Here is a 16,838-nt window from a genome sequence, read left to right as displayed (position 1 = left end):
CATAGAGGGTTCAGATCTAAAATCATGGCACTCGGACCCTAGTGACAAGCATTAAGCATAGCAAATCATAACAACATCAATCTCAGAACATAGTGGATACTAGGGATCAAGCCCTAACAAATTGACTCGGTTACATGGTAAATCTCATCCAACTCTATCACCATCCAGCAAGCCTACGAAGGAATTACTCACTCCTGGTGGTGAGCATCATGAACTTGTTGATGAAGAAGGTTGGTGACGATGATGGCGACGAATCCTCCTCTTCGGAGCCCCAAACGGACTCCAGATGTGGCCTCCTGATGAAGAACAGGAGGTGGCGGCGGCTTCATCATAAAACATGATGAAACTTCTTCTCTTATTCTTTTCTCAGGGAAAAGGAATTTATAGGCTTGAGATGAGGGTCAGCGGAGCCACGTGGGCCTCACAAGGTAACAAGGCACGCCTGGGGGTGGCTGTGCCCTGTTGCCTTGTGGGCAACTGGTGGCCCCCCTCCGGTGGATCTTCGCTCTACTATTTTTTATATATTCCATTAAAAATCTCCAAAAAGTATCGTCCAATTTTGAAAACTTTTATTTCTACATAAAAATAACACCATGATAGTTTTGGTGAAAACAGCGTTAATCCGGGATAGTTTCATTCAGATCATGCAAATTAAAGTCCAAAATAAGAGCAAAAGTGTTTGGAAAATAAGTTACGACGAAGACGTATCAAACTGCGCCGTGACAAGGAGGCACTGCGCCTTGAGGATGAGGAGGAGCGCGCCCACCATGCCGCAATGCCGCCGCCGCGACAGACGGAGGAGGCCGCCAGAGGAGGCTGCCCTGGCGGCCTATCAAGCCACGTTCGGATGGGCTGGGCCACCTTCCTTTTTCATTGATCTCCCTGGCAACGGCGATGATGAGGGCAAGGGCAAGGCGGACAACTAGGGCAGCGTGTAGGCACTAGGATTTTTTAGTGTTAACTAGTAATAATGTACGTGCAATGCACGTTCATTACGTAGGATATTAGTTGCACGTTATATTAGATAAGATATATATGTTGCACGTTGATATTTGCTAAGATGTCAATTACTTTTTCACGGGAATGGTAGGATATTAATTACATGGCAGATTTCAAAGGATAGCGTTGAGTCAAAACATGTTTATAACCAATGATAGTGGTGGGTAATTAGAGCATTAAACATATTTGATGCTCAACATTGGAGCGATTTGAACCGCTAGATAACATGATTTGACGGTCGAGATGGTTTGGATCTGCCCATTTGGGTCTTTTTATATTGGTATTAATGCTTAAGTGGACTTTGGCCACGGTTGACCGGCCATTTATGTTTAATTATGTTTTATTAAATTTATTTTTGCCCGTGTGTTTATCTATATCTATACCAATATAAAAAGACCCAAATGGGCAAATCCAAACCATCTCGACCGTCAAATCATGTTATCTAGCGGTTCAAATCGCTTCAATGTTGAGCATCAAACATGTTTAACGCTCTAATTACCCACCACTACCATTGGTTATAAACATGTTTTGACTCAACGCTATCCCTTGAAATCTGTCATGTAATTAATATTCTATCATTTCCATGAAAAAGTAATTGATATCTTACCAAATACCAACGTGCAACAGATATATATCTTACCTAATATAACGCGCAACTAACATCCTATCTAATATAATAGTGCATTGCACGTACATTATTACTAGTCAGTATAAAAAGACCCAAAGGGGCAGATTCAAACCACCTCGACCATCAAAATCATGTTATCTAGCGGTTCAAATCGCTCCAACGTTGAACATCAAACACGTTTAACGCTCTAATTACCCATCACTGCCATTGGTTATAAACACGTTTTGACTCAACGCTATCCCGTGAAATCTGCCATGTAATTAATATCCTACCATTTCCGCAAAAAACTAATTGATATCTTACCAAATACCAACGTGCAACAGATATATCTTACCTAATATAACGTGCAACTAATACCCTACCTAAGATAAACGTGCATTGCACGTACATTATTACTAGTCATTTATAATTTTTCTTTAAACGCGGACAAATATAGATATGTCTTTCATTGGACGCACCAGCCGACCCAAATCAAAAAATAGACGCGCACATCGAGCTAGCCGATCTAAAGGGACGAAAAGCGAAAAAACGCGCATCCAAGCAGACCCAAACAAACGAAAAATGTTTTTTTTAAGAAAGGCCATCATGGCTAGCTTTACAAATCAATCAATATTACAGCATTCACTATATGTAAAACTAAGGACCCAGGTGGTTAGTCCAACTAGTCTCACACTTAGTACTAAAACTGAATTTAGCTAGCTCGTGAGCTATTGAGTTTGCTTTACGAAAACAATGAGAAAAAATGACCTTTCCTATCAAAGTTGCTATATCAATGCATTCGGCAAAAACTGCTGCTGCTGCATCCCACCATTGGTTTTGTCCTTGACAGCAATTAACAACGTTTAGGGAATCCGACTTCGCTTCGACCCTGTTAAAGCCCGATGTGTTTGCCAAGTTTAGGCCGTCTCGCATCGCCATAGCCTCAGTTGTAGTGACGTCCGCTGCAAACTGAATATACCTGCACTGAGCTGCAATAAATCGCCCTTTGTCATCCCGTAGAACTGCCGCAGTAGCATCAGAGCCTTCATCTGCATGGAAGGAGGCGTCTACATTTAGCTTTACGTGTCTTGCCTTCGACCTCTTCCACTTGTGTACTCTTTGATCATTCGTCCGTGAGAAATTCCTTGTAGTTCCCGACAATGCTCATGATTGAGACAGGCCATCAAGATGTAGGGAGACACGAATCATGATGGGTGTGGCGACACCGCAGCCACCATATATAACAGCTTCCTGCTGCCACAGCTTCCTTCAGGGTTACATTTGGCATAATCTCCAACGGCAAGTCTGGTTCTGTGAGAATAAATTCCATAATTGCTGACCCAGATCGGTCCACTTGCATCGCATGATCTATACGGTCACTTAGACCTAAACCAGACCACAAGCTCCGTGCTAAATCACATTGAAACAGCAAGTGTTTCATATCTTCAGGCCCCTTGTGACAAACTGGGCATGCACCACTGATGGGTAAGTGTCGATCAGCGAGTATAGACTTTAGCGGGACGATACCTCAAAGTGCACGCCAGCAGAATACCATGAAAAGTGTTAACAAAACACGCGTTGAGCGTCCGTTTGGGTCGCGCGTGGGAATTGTTCTAAAACTATCCGACCACTCCCGACCCGCATCCCACCGGCAGGTACCAGTACCACTCGAAAAGACAGCAGGCGCAAGTGCTGCTCACGTTCCACAAGGCGTCGTCATCACCAGATCTACCCAAACGAGTGCCCATGAGACGGAGTTAATTGCACAGACGTACCACAATTCAGGCATTACATGCAGATTGGTACCACGATTGCTAATTTTTGCGTGTCAGTACCAACATTCGTCCAAATTTTTGCAAATCAGGCTAAAACGCGTATTTATACGTATTGACAGTGTATCTGACAGTTGGGGCCCGTCTGTCAGGTGCCGACGTGGCATATTTTTTGCAAAAAAAACCCCTTGCTTTATACGTAATCACATAAATACCTGTCATTTTTGCGGGAAAAATGTTAACCGTGAGAGAATTTTTTTTGCTCGGACTTGTTCGAAAGTTTTCAACGAACTGGACAAATAAATAAAGTAAACGAAAAATCACACGCGCCAGGTTTCGAACCTGCGACCTGCGGCACGCGGGCGGATTGCGCTAGCCACCAGGCCACAGCGACGCTCATGTTAAGTTACAGGCGGGTCCTCCTTTATATTATAGTAGCCACGCTGGGCCGGCGGCCGAGCCCAGCACTGCTGCGTGCCCTGAATCACTTATTTTTTAATCATAATATTAATTTTTTTTTTGTGATTACATATTAGTGCACTAAAACAGTGAACCTTTTATTAAAAAATTGATGTGTTTCTCCAAATGCTAGAATGATTTTACGCAATAAGTTTTTAAAACATGCTGAACATTTTCTCAAATACACATTGTCAAAAAAATTCATCATGTATTAAGAAAATGTTCAACCTATATTACAAAAAAGATCACCGTATATATTAAAAAATGCTCAACCTAAATTACAAAAATATTCATCGTATACATTAAAAAAATGTTCAACCTGAAAGTTCAATATATTAAAAAATGCTCACTGTTTGCAAAGTAAAGTTCATCAAGCATTAAAAAATGATCACTATACGCAGAAAAGGTGCTCAGCGTACATTAAGATAATGTTCATGCAAATTCGAAAACATGTTCATCATGTATTTGAAAACATCATGTATTGAAGCCTATCTAAAAAAATATTTAGTAAGTATGTTAAAAACAGAAGAAGAACGAACCCAGTGAATAAAAGAAGAAAGAAAGAAAAACCTAAAAATAAGCCAAAACCAGAAAAAAAAAAGCATAATACGATAAATAAATAGAAAAGAAATCCGGGCGAACGAGCCCAGCACGCGCGTCAGTAAAAGGCGAAACGAAAAAACAATTACAGGCCTTAGTTGGCCCAACTACCGGCCAGCGTTCGGCTATTGTATAAATAATGTCCTGCCTGGATAAAACACGAGCAGTCCTTTGGCCGGGTGGCTAGCGCGCTACGCCCGCGTGCCGCAGGTCGCAGGTTCGAAACCTGGCGCGCGCGATTTTTCGTTTACTTTATTTATTTGTCCAGTTCGTTGAAAGCTTTCGAACAAGTCCGAGCAAAAAAAATTCTCTCACGGTTAACATTTTCCCGCAAAAATAACGGGTATTTATGTGATTACGTATAAAGCAAGGGGGTCTTTTGCAAAAAATATGCCACGTCGGCACCTGACAGACGGGCCCCAACTGTCAGATACACTGTCAATACGTATAAATACGCGTTTTAGCCTGATTTGCAAAAATTTGGACGAATGTTGGTACTGACACGCAAAAATTAGCAATCGTGGTACCAATCTGCATGTGATGCCCGAATTGTGGTACTTCTGTGCAATTAACTCCATGAGACGAAGTTGCCGACGCACGACGCCGCAAAGCCTTTTCTCCCAGTGTCACCGCAACGCACAACGCTGCGCCAGACAGCCGTCTTGCCACTTCTCTGCGACATAGCTTTCATATACTCTACATACTTTTCCCACAGAAGATTTCCTCCGCTCTTTTTATTTACTTCTGTATAAGTTTGTAGGCACTAATGCATCGGTATTGGGGTGTTAGCGCACTGCTGCTCGCGCGTGTCACGTCTCCGTCAGCTACGAAACGGTAACGACTAAGCTGCTACGCTTCACGCAGCTTTGCCGGAAGATGGTGAACAAAAAACGCCCGATCCTCCAGCTCGGTCACCTAGCCCGACATGGCCGAGGCTATCTCCTTGCCGGCCACCTCGAGGACCTCCTTGGCCCTGTGGGCCAGCTTGTCGCAGATGTTCCTCGCGATCCGCTTCTGGAATTTGCTGCTCTTGAGCCACTCGATGCCCACCAGCACCTCGCACCGGCAGCTCGGCGGCTCCGGCTCCGACGACGCGACCCTCCGAACGTCGTACCTCAGATGCACCCGGAAGTAGTCACCGAAGGGGACGTTGCGGAGCGTCATCAAGTCGTACACCGTCCACCCGTCGCCGTCCTCCGAGGGCGATTTCAGCTGGGTGCTCCCCACCTCGCCGCCGAAGATGGACATGTAGCGGTTGAACTTGTAGCTGGCGTGTCGCTCCAGCACGCCCGGCTTGGTCTCCTCCCACGGGGTCGCCGTGTAGTCGAGGCACCCCACCTTGCTCATCGTCCGAGTCTCCAGGGCGCCACCGTCGAACACCCCCATCAGCAAATCTGCCTGCAAGTTTGCCAACGAGGAATCAAAGGATAGCCGTTGGATACATTCAGCTGTCTGGAATTGATTTTACTACAGTTTTGTAACACATTCTACAAAGAAGTGCAGTGCCGGCATACAAAATGAAAATGTTGGATTGTAAGAGGTTTTAGCCGAATTTTCAACTCCCTAAAATATAGACCCATATAGAAGAAGGAAATGGAGGAGAAGCAATAGAGATCTCACATCAATAGGATGTTCCACTGTATACTCCTTTGAGAGGGTCACGTCTCCAATGCTCAACACAGACTGAACGTCGTCAAGATCGTCATGGCTCTCATCTCCATGATCTTCTTCCAGCTTAGCCCTCTGTTCAATAGCTGAAGATTTTGTTTTCCACAGACCGATTATCGTCCTAAAAAGAAGCAGCAGGTTTTCATCAATGGCAACCTAGTTATTTTGACACCAATGAAGTATTGGAGAATACAAACCTGCTAGCCTTGTTGAACGACCCAAATGAATGGAACTGGAATTTCAGCCTCCCTTCCTTATCTTGCGACTTCGCACCATTCTTGGCATCAAGCCCACGCCCACTCTTTAACATAAACACCAATGATGGGGTGCCTACTGTTGTGAAAGATGGAGGTAACACTTCAACTTCTTCGACATCGTCCCACAGAAAGAAGAATTTCGTTTTATGCCCAAACAAATTAGCATAGAAACCAACTATTCTGGCTGATAAAAATAGCCTTCCCTGCAGCAGAGCAACTACAAATGAACATTCATAACCAATACAACTTACAGTGTTCACCATGAGGCTTGATTTATCAAACCTTCCAACTAAATTATTAACATATCTATTTTTTGCGAGAAAATTCTGAACATATCTAAGAATCATCCACAAATAACATAACTTTCTTTCTTGACCTAATACCAGAAAACCACGAAACATCGTAAATGCAGGGAGGGAAAAACAAATAGCAACTTCAAACAATTTTACCTGCAACGGCAATTTCCTCTTTAAGGAGCATGCATAGTCTGCTATAAGGAACTCTTCGTGAGGCAAACTAAAAAGCTTCTGGAATGTTGAATTTCTATGCGGTGACCGAACATGTAACTGCAGTAAAATTATGCGGGTACTCGGGTTGTCAAAAATGTTACTACTAGTTGACATCTGTAGGTAAGTTAAGTTAACCGAACAATACCTTCTTACCGACTTCCTTCTCCATCTTGTTAAGATAATCTCTCATTGATGTCTCAGATCCTTTAGTATTCTCAAGAAATATTCTCAAATGTAGCCTACTCTGGCATGTCTGGGCTAGTTTTCCTTCCAGTGGTACCCATATATCTGCTAGTTCTGTTGGTGTGTGCTTAAGAAAGTTAATTTCTGCATGTCCCAGTGAGATTGCCAAGTCGAATGGGCCATCAAAATTGAAAATCTCAACATCCAACATAGCAGGTGGCTCTTCCATGGCGTCAAACTCCATTACCTCTGCAGCAATATTTCAGTTAAGTCACAAGTCAATCAATCATACATCAGACAAAGCTACTAGGTTTTCGACAAGTGTGAAGTGTGTTAATGTGGGCTAACAAGTGAAATATACTAACCATTCCATTGAGGTTCCTGAGTCTGGAGTTGAACAGAACTTGTCCTCGTTATACCATTACAACTGAACACAACGTAAGGGTCTACTGATCCACAAGAAACAGGCGGCAAGCTTGTGGCCTCTAGCAGAGCTACAGTTAATAGCCAACCGTCACCATTTGCCTTAACCCCGTGATCACCTCCTGCGACAAAAGGTGGTTTCAGACGTAGCACAATTATGACATTGACAAGTTCGGTCGCAGGTTTGTGCATGAGAGAGAGAGAGATGCAGTAGTTGTAAAGTTGAAATGTAGCATAGTACCTCTTTGTATTCTTGCTTGTACAAAATGATATACCATATTCAGTAAACGCTCCATCTGAAGAACCAGTATGCCTGATGTGATCAGCTCCCCAAATGTGTCAGGTAAATCCAGACCACTAAACTCGAGACCCATAAGTGGTCCTGGCCTAGACAGAAGGATGTGCACAAGAACATACACTGCCATTATCACCGTCGAGACCACGGTAAAATTGCAGAAATACTTGTAAGCAAGTCTGATATGTGACTGGCGATCTGTCTGCAGCGGCGCCAACAGCTGCTCTTTATCCATCCCCGCGGCATCAGCCAGTTTCACATGCCGAGACAAAATCTCTGCAAAGCTTTCGAAGTTCTCCTTGAGTCCATCCCGAACGCTTCCCTCGATCATGCTTTTCATCAAGGTGCTCTGGAGGAACTCCACATTATACGATACAGTCAGACGTGAGCTCTCTTCACCTGGTGACAACTCAGGGGAATGGGTTATTTTGTAGAGCAAAACGACCTCGAAGCAGTTCCCAAATGGAACTTCCGGGGTACGAACCCGAGTCATGATGGCGAAATTCTTGCCATCGGCTTTGAGATAGGTCTGTTCCTCGATGGTTTTGACATCTTTCATGAGCTTTGTTGCGCCTTTCGTGTACCGGCATGTCCTGGTTAAGCTGGGAGGGTCCTGGCTCTTCCATGTCCATGGCTGCTCGTCGTAGTCCGTGGTACCCTGCAGCTCACGCAGGTCCTTGGAGAACTGGGAATCAGGTCCGAAGAGAAGAGAGTTCAAGTCCTTCGCCTCCACGAGGTAAGTGTGATCAAACATTACGCCACTACCGAGATCATCCGGCATGTCTGGTGTACTACTCGCCGCCTTCATGGTTTCCATGGCTTCTTCAAAGCTTGCATCTGAAACGGACGGCTCAGCGTCACTGTCATGGGCGCTCTTTGCTGCTGCTGCTGCAGCACCAGGCTCTATCAGGCCATCATCTTCAGAAACTGTATCGGAATCTGCTTGTATTGACCGGTCAGAATTATCTACAGAAGTTTGCTCCACTGCAGAACTCCTTGCGGAATCAAGCACCACACCGTTGGCGCCTGAATGTTCCCTGCAGTCTGATCTCTCAATTTCCACATCTGTGCCACTCCTGGAGCTTGGACAGGGAGATGAGTGGATGACGGTATTGTCACTGTTCTCTCCATAGAGTGAGAATGTGAGGAGAATTTTCCCTGGCAGGAAGATACACAAGCAAAATCATCATCAACATACAATTGACCAACGAAGATGATACAAAATGCAATCATCACGCAAGATGTAACATATACTCCACATGTATTTACTGAGCCTGAATTCTCCGGACAAATATGGAATTGTCGGTGGATATCGCGTCTGAAAACTACCAGCACAGACAGAAGGCTGTATGCGTCAGGCAGAAAAGCCGGGCCTAGTGCGTGATTACTCTATCACCACTACACATGCCACCCGTCTCTCATGTCTCATCCGTGAGAGAGACGTCGCCGGTACGCTCGAGGTGGTGATACTTTCGAGTGACTTACGATGACAGGCACTGACTTTCCATTCCGTGAGAGCGTGCTCATCGCTGGCGAGCTTGCGTGCGGCATTTGGCAAGGGAGGGGGCAGACAATACAGGTGACTTCGCCCGGAAGGCGGCCGCGCGCACCGACCATTTGGAGGAGGAATTTACCGAAATTACAGCACGCAAAGAAAAAAAGGTTTAGCAGAAAATGGGTGCAGCACGCACCGCAGTCCGCGGCATCGGCGGCGCGGCCCTTCCGGCGGTGCTTGGGGTGCAGCGTGAACCAGGTGGGCGGCACCGAGTGCCTCCTGCTGGCGGCGGAGGCGGCCTGCGCGGGCGGCAGCGGCAGCTTGACCCTGCCCAGCACCTCCCTCCCGGCCCCCTCCTCCCGGCGCCGCGCAACGCTGACCTCCACCACCTCGTGCTCCTCCTCCCCCACCGCGAACGCGAACTCCTCGTTCCACGCCGCCGCGCCGCCCGGGCCCGCCAGCTCCACCGCCCGCGTCCGCGCCCGCTGCCTCCCCACCTTCACCCTCGCGTAAAATCCTTCGCCGCCCCCGTCCAGCGGCGCCGGGAGGTCGCGGGCCTCGAGCACGCACACGTACAGCCGCATGGTGGCGTTGCCGCTGCTGTGGAGAGCCTAGCTTACACTCTGATCGCTGGTGGAATGGATGGAAGCGGTAAGAAGATCGATCAAATCAGAAGCGGTAATGGGAAGAGTGGTTGGAAGTTGGAAGCCGACGGGGAGGGTGGTTTTCATTTGGATTTCGGGGTGGGGCGGGGGCGGGGGCGGGTTTGGGGACTTCGGGGGGAGCCGTGACGTGGGACGGGGCACGGGCACGCGGCGGCAGGGGAGGCCCGACACGCGGGGGTGCGAGTGCGGGGCGGTCCGCGCTGGCCTGGCCTGCTGGGTGGGTTCGCGTGGGAAGGGGAGAGGTGTCAGTTACCACGGCCGACGAGGGGAAGGCAGGCGGGCCGGTCGCGCGGCTTGAAACTTGGGCGGCTGGGACTCTTCTCTGGCTCTTCTAGATGGACTTCCAGGCTCTCTCTCGCTGCGTCATGGCATGGGGCAAGCTTATCTCGTTTGAAATTTGGAACACGCCGCGTTTTACTGTCCGGCGAACGAGACGATGTGACGCCATCTCCTGCTCGTTTCCACTTGAACAACGATTTTGTGTTTTATCATGCAGACATGCACCCACAATCAGATTAGTAGACCAGAATTGCATCTCGGCCTCACCGCCAAAAATTACATTGCATCACAACTGCAAGGCACGGAACAAAAACGGATCACAGCTATCTATCTACTTTGGACATTCCTGCTACTCCCTCCATACCTAAATATTTGTCTTTCTAAAAATTTCAACAAGTGACTACATATGGAGCAGAACGAGTTAATCTACCCTCTAAGATATGTCTATATACATCCGTATGTGGTACTTCATTTGAAATCTCTTAAAAGACAAATGTTTAGGAACGGATGGAGTAGAAATAATGGGGGTTCAAAACAGGCGATCCATACTTCAGTACCCACAGCATAACAGATGATGAGTTTATGTACGATGAGCATACTGGTGTGTTCCCTAACAAGAACCTAACAGGCATCGGTGGCTGGCCATAAATACGGCGTGATCACATAATTTGGCGAAATCTCCAGCAACATAAGAGTCTGCAAGGGTTGTACCAGCCTCCACCAAATCGTGATCCACAAGATCAGAAGCAGACTAACATTCAGAAGCCGCGCTACATATAAGATTACATCCGACAGAAGGCTGATCATGTATACAGTAGGCAGTCCAAAGCTGCGCTAACTAAGATTAGTGGTTCCAAGCCAAGGGCGAGATAATGTACAGCAGGCAATCCCAAGTGCAGCTCATCCTGCAGCAGCAAACGGTGATAAGTCAATAACATGCACGGGACAAAACTCTTTCTAACCCTAGAATTTAAAGATAATAACATGAGCAATTGATTTGTGGCCGCCTTGAAAAAAAGGGTAAAAAACATCAGGCTGAAAATAGCTTACTTGACCCCAAGCTCAACTATTCCCCTTTCTTTTCTTTCTCTTCTTCGTGGGGTTGGAAACAACGCCCACCGCATTGGCTGTTGGGGCTGGAGGTGGCGCTACAGGTGGTACTGCTGCTGGTAATCCAGGGGTGAAGGGTGGAAAAACCATATGTGGGTGCATCGGTACTAAAAACATTCCTGGTGGGACAGCTGCCGACGTGGTAGCCATAGCCATCATTGTTGGTGGCACTGACATTTGTGTACATGACGGCACTGGCATTGGTGTAGATGCCGCCAGAGTTGCTGAAGCGGCTGCCACCATCATTGTTGGTGCCACTGTCGCCATTGCTGTGTTCGCAGGTGCCGACACAGATGTGCTGTTTCCCACATCTTCAGCAGATGGCGGCTTCGCAGACTTGGCGCCTTTCTTACTAGAAGAAACTGGATTTCCTTCGGGCCTTTTCTCTTTTCGGGATTCCTCAAACCTTCGTACCTTCTCTTTAGCTTCTTTCATCACAGACAGAACATACTCCATTGCATCAGGATCAGTTGCTCCCATTTCCACAATGTCAGCAAAGTACTGGTGGCCATCGTTGTAGAGGTTGTCCACTTTATCTTCACGGACATTTTCCGGTTTTGTGCCCTTCCCTGTTGCTTTTGCCGATTCTGGTGGGATGGGAGTTTCCTTAGATTCCTCGGGGCATTTATAGTCCTTCCTCCATCGATCAAGAATATATTTGGAAGGTATTAGCATCACAAGCTCTTGCTTCAAGACTGCAAGAGCATGGCTACACAAAATACCTTTAAACTGTAGTGACCTGCAGATACACCACACTTCTTTCTCGGCACTATTATACATCACTCTATAGTCAAACTTCCTCTCCTTCCCAATGACGGTCACAGTGTAGGTCACTATCGATCCATTCCTACTGACTTCAGTGCAAGTCACATTCATCAGCTGCTTTAACTGATCCTGGAATTTCTGAAAAATATTTATAGTATAAGCATTTGCAAATTGCTCCTCAAACAACAGACCAGAGAGGGCTTGTGGCCTTTGCTGAAAAGAACGGAAATCATCATAGGCTTCTCGATCGGACCTAAGCTTCATAGCAGTATCAAATTGTTCAATGAATATCTTTATTGTGGTCTCTGGTGTAATATATCCATCAAAAAAGGCCTCCAACCGTTCACTGCGGCGAACAGTAGAGATACCAGCCCAGAAAGCATCTTTCACATATGCTGGCACCCATTTTGCCCTTTCTTCAAACAAGGTTGTGAGCCAACGATTGTCATGAAGCTTGTACTGATTGGCCATCTCAACCCACTCCCTCTCAAAATCAGCTGCTGTAATGGTGTCATAGACTACCTTTTTCATTCTCAGGCTAATTGCCTCCTTATCCTCAACTCTTCCAGACATGTCAGGAAGCTCTTTCATTATGTGCCAAAGGTTGTATCTATGACGAGTATTTAGAAATACCTCAGAGACTGCTTTGACTACTGGTCTTGAATGGGTGGTAATAATTGCTTCAGGTGCTTTATCATTCATACATTTTAGCCATTTTTTGAATAACCATGAAAAAGTCTCTGGAGACTCATCTCCCAGTAAACCGCATCCTAACAATACAAATTGGCCATGATGGTTGATTCCAAGAAAAGCAACCAATGGAATGACAAACTGGTATGTCAAATAAACAGTATCAAAGCAGACAACATCACTGAAATGCTGATATGCAGCTCTCGATCTTGCATCGACCCAGCAAACATTTTTAAGCCGGCCTTCATCATCCATGTCCCAGTTGTAGAAGAAGTTGGAATTTTGAGCTTGCATCTTATCGAAAAAGACTAATAATGCCTCAACGTCACCCTCTGCAAATCTCAGCTTCCCACACTTGGCAGCTGCTTCAATTGAATAATTAGACTGAGAGAAGGACCTCACCATGAAATCTTTGTTTTGGTTGGGTGGCCTGCCTCTACCAGAATGAATCTTTGGGTTCAATCTAGTTTTCGCATTGAATGGTCGGTGCTCCCTCTGCCAGTCAGGAAGATCCTTAAAACACATCATGAATCTGACCATTTCAGGATTACATGGGTGGTTATGCTCCAGCTCAACAAACACTACTTCCCAATGATTCTCACTTGCGTTATACTTCACCACCATCATAGCTTTGCAGCCAGTCTTCGCAACAAGTCTTCTTCGAGCTTTAAGCCCGGGCTTAATCCTAGCGATGCCACCTTTGTAACAAACAAATGTTGCGCGGTATTTTACCCCATCAACGCTATGGGAAGTTCTTTTTGAAACTCCAAAGCCTGCACGGTACCCGTACTCTAGGTAAGACTGGTATGCCAAATCAACTGTCTCAAAAGTCATGCCAACTTGAGGGGTGGGAACCTCATGCTTGACCGAATCCAAATTGCTAGTTTCGAAGGATGTGGAGGTGTCAATGAGCTGCATTTGCAAGCTGCTCCTTGTATAAGGATCACTCTGAAGGCTGTCCATCGCACCAACACTCGGTAACCAGAACCCTGGGTCAACATACCCATAAGACATTAATAACCGTGTATGAACTAGTCAGAATGTTTTCCACAAAAGAAAAAAAAACTAGCTAGAATAGGCTAAATAAGCAAATTGAAATACTTAGTTAGATTGTGCTTCATTTCTATATCACCAAGCAAATTATTGTGGTGATAACAACTTTCTTTTACCAAAGATGACATGGAAAATGCCAAAAAACCACCTTAACTGCATTAACAAATAGATGTGCACCAATCAATACCTAAAGAGTACAGGGAAGCTATATTTCATGATGAAAACACAGAAACTGGTATTTATCTTAATAGATGTTTGGGTTTGCACTGAACACATTTGACTGACTTATACTCCCTCCGTCTGGAATTAGTTTGCTAAATGCCCATGATTCAAGTCAATTTTGCCACCGAAATCAGTTTTTTTTCACTTCTGGGTTTCAAGGTCACATAAATAAGAGGGTTATCATCACGAGAAACTGATTGGAAGGACATGATGCTAACTCCATCACAGCTTTGAAACGCCCTGCAACATCCCAAGCTTGCACAGGGACGTTAACTTCTCCTTGTATAATAAAGTAGAGTACTAGTGAAGTGGAGACAAAGGGCAACTGCTATCAGAACCCAGTAAGCTATGGGCCATTGATTGCTCTAGCGATTGGCAATGGAATCACAGGGACCGCTCGGGAAATTTGGGAAGCAAAGCGCCCATAAAATCCCAACGGCCGGCAGTGTGTGACCTTGTCTTTCTTGGGCGATTACAGGGCTAACTAGAGAGAGACGGGGAATAAAGGGGGTCGGGACAGTCCGTACCTCACGCCGGAAGGGGCTCCTAGCGGGATCCTGGGACCTCGCCCCAAACCCTTCCTCCCCCCATCTCACGAGCGCGAGCGCGGAAGAAGGGGGCTGGTCGCGGCCGGTCGTTCCTGACCAAGCCGCCCGCCCGGGGGCTCCCAAGCTTCGGGTGGCAGACCGGCCGGCGCACCTCGCCCTCTGCCTCGGCCCCTGCCTCGCGCGCTGTGGGAGGTAGTGGGGACTGTGTCGGAGCAGCGGGGCTCTCCGCTCTCTGACCGATCTGCTTGCTCACGGTCACGGGGGTGCGGGGGGAGGTGCGGGCGGCGGCTTCCAGGTAGGGTCTTTTTTTTTTCTTTTTCTTTTTTGAGGGGGAAGTAGGGTCGACTCTCTGTCTCGTGCGCGGTTCTGTTCTCATTTCTTCTGTCTTTCTTTTCGCAAGTTATTACCTCTTCTCATTTCTTCTTTCTGGCATCAGCCGTTAGCTCAGGCTCGCTCGCATGCCTCGTTAGGCTTACATAAATTTCAAGTTACAGAAATATGAAAACTAAAGGATTATAATGTCCTGTTCGCTTTAATTCTTAGGGTTTTTTAAGGTCTAACCTAATGCTAAAAATTCTTAGATTGTAAGCTAAAATGGACACAACTCTTAAGGAACCGTCTCAAAAGAAAAACTCTAAGGAACCTAATACCTTTCATTCATGTGAAACGAATGTCATACATAGAAAAAAAATCCTCGGGGTTGAAATCCTATAGGAATCCACCACATGGCCCATATGGTGAGCAACTTAGAACGAAATATCAAAAAAAAGAACACTGTAGGAATCCTTGAACAAAATCACTGCAAACCAGACGAGTCATAATAGTCCAACGTAAGTACATGGAAATCTAGTGGGTCATCCCCTTTCTTCGTCATCCTAACATCGTATGAGTGGCTCCATTAGTTTCCATCAGGTAGCGGTCAGATGTCGTTTTCACATAATCTCTAGCCATTTTGATAAAAATCTTCGCAGATGACAACGCACTTAACCTTTTTTGCGAAAAGATCTAAGGTCATATATTAAGCATGACAAGTCTTTACAAACATACTCTTACAAAAGAAGAAGAAACACATCCAACTTTTTAGTCTGTCAAAATATTCTTCCTCATGTGTCCACCGACATGCGCGTCATAAGCAAAGCTTAATGTTACCTCTGAGTCCCCGTCTCAATGGAGAAAACTTGTTTAAACCCAGGAACTTATAGAAGTAGCGGCCGGGAAGTCATCGTTGTAGACCATAAGACTGTTGAGGAAAGCAGTATTTCAAAAAAAATCCTACGATCACGCAAGATCTATCTAGAAGATGCATAGCAACGAGAGGGGAGAGTGTGTCCACGTATCCTTGTAGACTGAAAGCGGAAGCATTTAATAACGCGGTTGATGTAGTCGAACGTCTTCGCGGTCCAACCGATCCAAGCATCGAACGTACGGCACCTCCGCATTCAGCACACGTTCAGTTTGATGACGTCCCTCGATCTCTTGATCCAGTTGAGGACGAGGGAGAGTTCAGTCGGCACGATGGCGTGGCGACGGTGATGATGAAGTTACCGGCGCAGAGCTTCGTCTAAGCACTACGACGATATGACCGAGGTGTGTAACTTTGGAGGGGGGCACCACACACGGCTAAGAGAAGACTTGATGTGCCTTTGGGGTGCCCCCTCCCACGTATATAAAGGGGGGAGGAGAGGGGGCCGGCCCTAAAGGGGGCGCGCCAGGGGGGTCCTACTTGGACTCCCGGTCCAAGTAGGATTCGCCCCCCCCCCCCTCCCTTTCCTTTCGGAAGAAGGGGAAGGGGGGAAGAGAAGGAGGAGAAGAAGGAAAGGCTCCCCCCACGCCAACCCTACTCCAATTCGGATTGGGCTTGGGGCGCGCGCCTCCACCTGGCCGCCGCCTCCTCTCTTCCACTAGGGCCCACGAAGGCCCATTAACCCCCCGGGGGGTTCCGGTAACCCCATGGTACTCCAGAAAATGTCTGAACCTTTCCGAAACTATTCCAGCGTCCAAACATAACCTTCCAATATATCAATCTTTATGTCTCGACCATTTCGAGACTCCTCGTCATGTCCGTGATCTCATCCGGGACTCTGAACAAACTTGGGTTCATCAAAACACATAACTCATAATACAAATCGTCATTGAACGTTAAGCGTGCGGACCCTACGGGTTCCAGAACTATGTAGACATGACCTGTTGGGGAACGTAGTATTTCAAAAAAAATCTTACGATCACGCAAGATCTATCT

General features: G+C 46.4%; 2 protein-coding genes across 3 annotated transcripts; both read right to left on the bottom strand.

Annotated features, from left to right (window-relative positions):
- Positions 1-5,141: 5,141 nt before the first annotated feature.
- Positions 5,142-10,010, bottom strand: LOC123189523 (C2 and GRAM domain-containing protein At5g50170). 2 transcript variants are annotated; one of them, XM_044601954.1, is made up of 8 exons: positions 9,464-10,009; positions 7,719-8,930; positions 7,420-7,599; positions 7,017-7,303; positions 6,812-6,928; positions 6,303-6,565; positions 6,058-6,226; positions 5,142-5,835 (listed from the first exon to the last, which is right to left on the bottom strand). In XM_044601954.1, exons 1-8 carry the CDS (start codon positions 9,849-9,851, stop codon positions 5,353-5,355), a joined length of 3,099 nt encoding a protein of 1,032 aa, XP_044457889.1. In that variant the 5' UTR covers positions 9,852-10,009; the 3' UTR covers positions 5,142-5,352. The 2 variants fall into 2 exon arrangements, with proteins under 2 accessions (XP_044457889.1, XP_044457890.1); XM_044601955.1 differs by lacking the exon at positions 6,812-6,928 and having other exon boundaries at positions 9,464-10,010.
- A 720-nt stretch (positions 10,011-10,730) lies between these two features.
- On the bottom strand, positions 10,731-14,888 carry LOC123189522 (protein FAR1-RELATED SEQUENCE 6). Its single transcript, XM_044601953.1, has 3 exons — positions 14,579-14,888; positions 11,262-13,765; positions 10,731-11,116 (listed from the first exon to the last, which is right to left on the bottom strand). Exon 2 carries the CDS (start codon positions 13,737-13,739, stop codon positions 11,274-11,276), a length of 2,466 nt encoding a protein of 821 aa, XP_044457888.1. The 5' UTR covers positions 13,740-13,765; positions 14,579-14,888; the 3' UTR covers positions 10,731-11,116; positions 11,262-11,273.
- Positions 14,889-16,838: the final 1,950 nt, after the last annotated feature.

The sequence above is a fragment of the Triticum aestivum genome, chromosome 2A, assembly GCF_018294505.1.
Source record: "Triticum aestivum cultivar Chinese Spring chromosome 2A, IWGSC CS RefSeq v2.1, whole genome shotgun sequence".
Classification (NCBI taxonomy): Eukaryota; Viridiplantae; Streptophyta; class Magnoliopsida; order Poales; family Poaceae; genus Triticum; species Triticum aestivum.
This window is presented reverse-complemented; position numbering and strand designations above follow the sequence as displayed.

What these genes read in the sequence shown, in the direction of transcription:
- LOC123189523 (XM_044601954.1), bottom strand. Translation starts at nt 9,851, where the DNA reads ATGCGGCTGTACGTGTGCGTGCTCGAGGCCCGCGACCTCCCGGCGCCG. An exon ending in TCAGGAACCTCAATGGAATG is followed by an intron (nt 7,304 to 7,419) that starts GTTAGTATATTT and finishes ATATTGCTGCAG; the next exon opens with AGGTAATGGAGTTTGACGCC. An exon ending in AGAGGAAATTGCCGTTGCAG is followed by an intron (nt 6,566 to 6,811) that starts GTAAAATTGTTT and finishes GCTCTGCTGCAG; the next exon opens with GGAAGGCTATTTTTATCAGC.
- LOC123189522 (XM_044601953.1), bottom strand. Translation starts at nt 13,739, where the DNA reads ATGGACAGCCTTCAGAGTGATCCTTATACAAGGAGCAGCTTGCAAATG.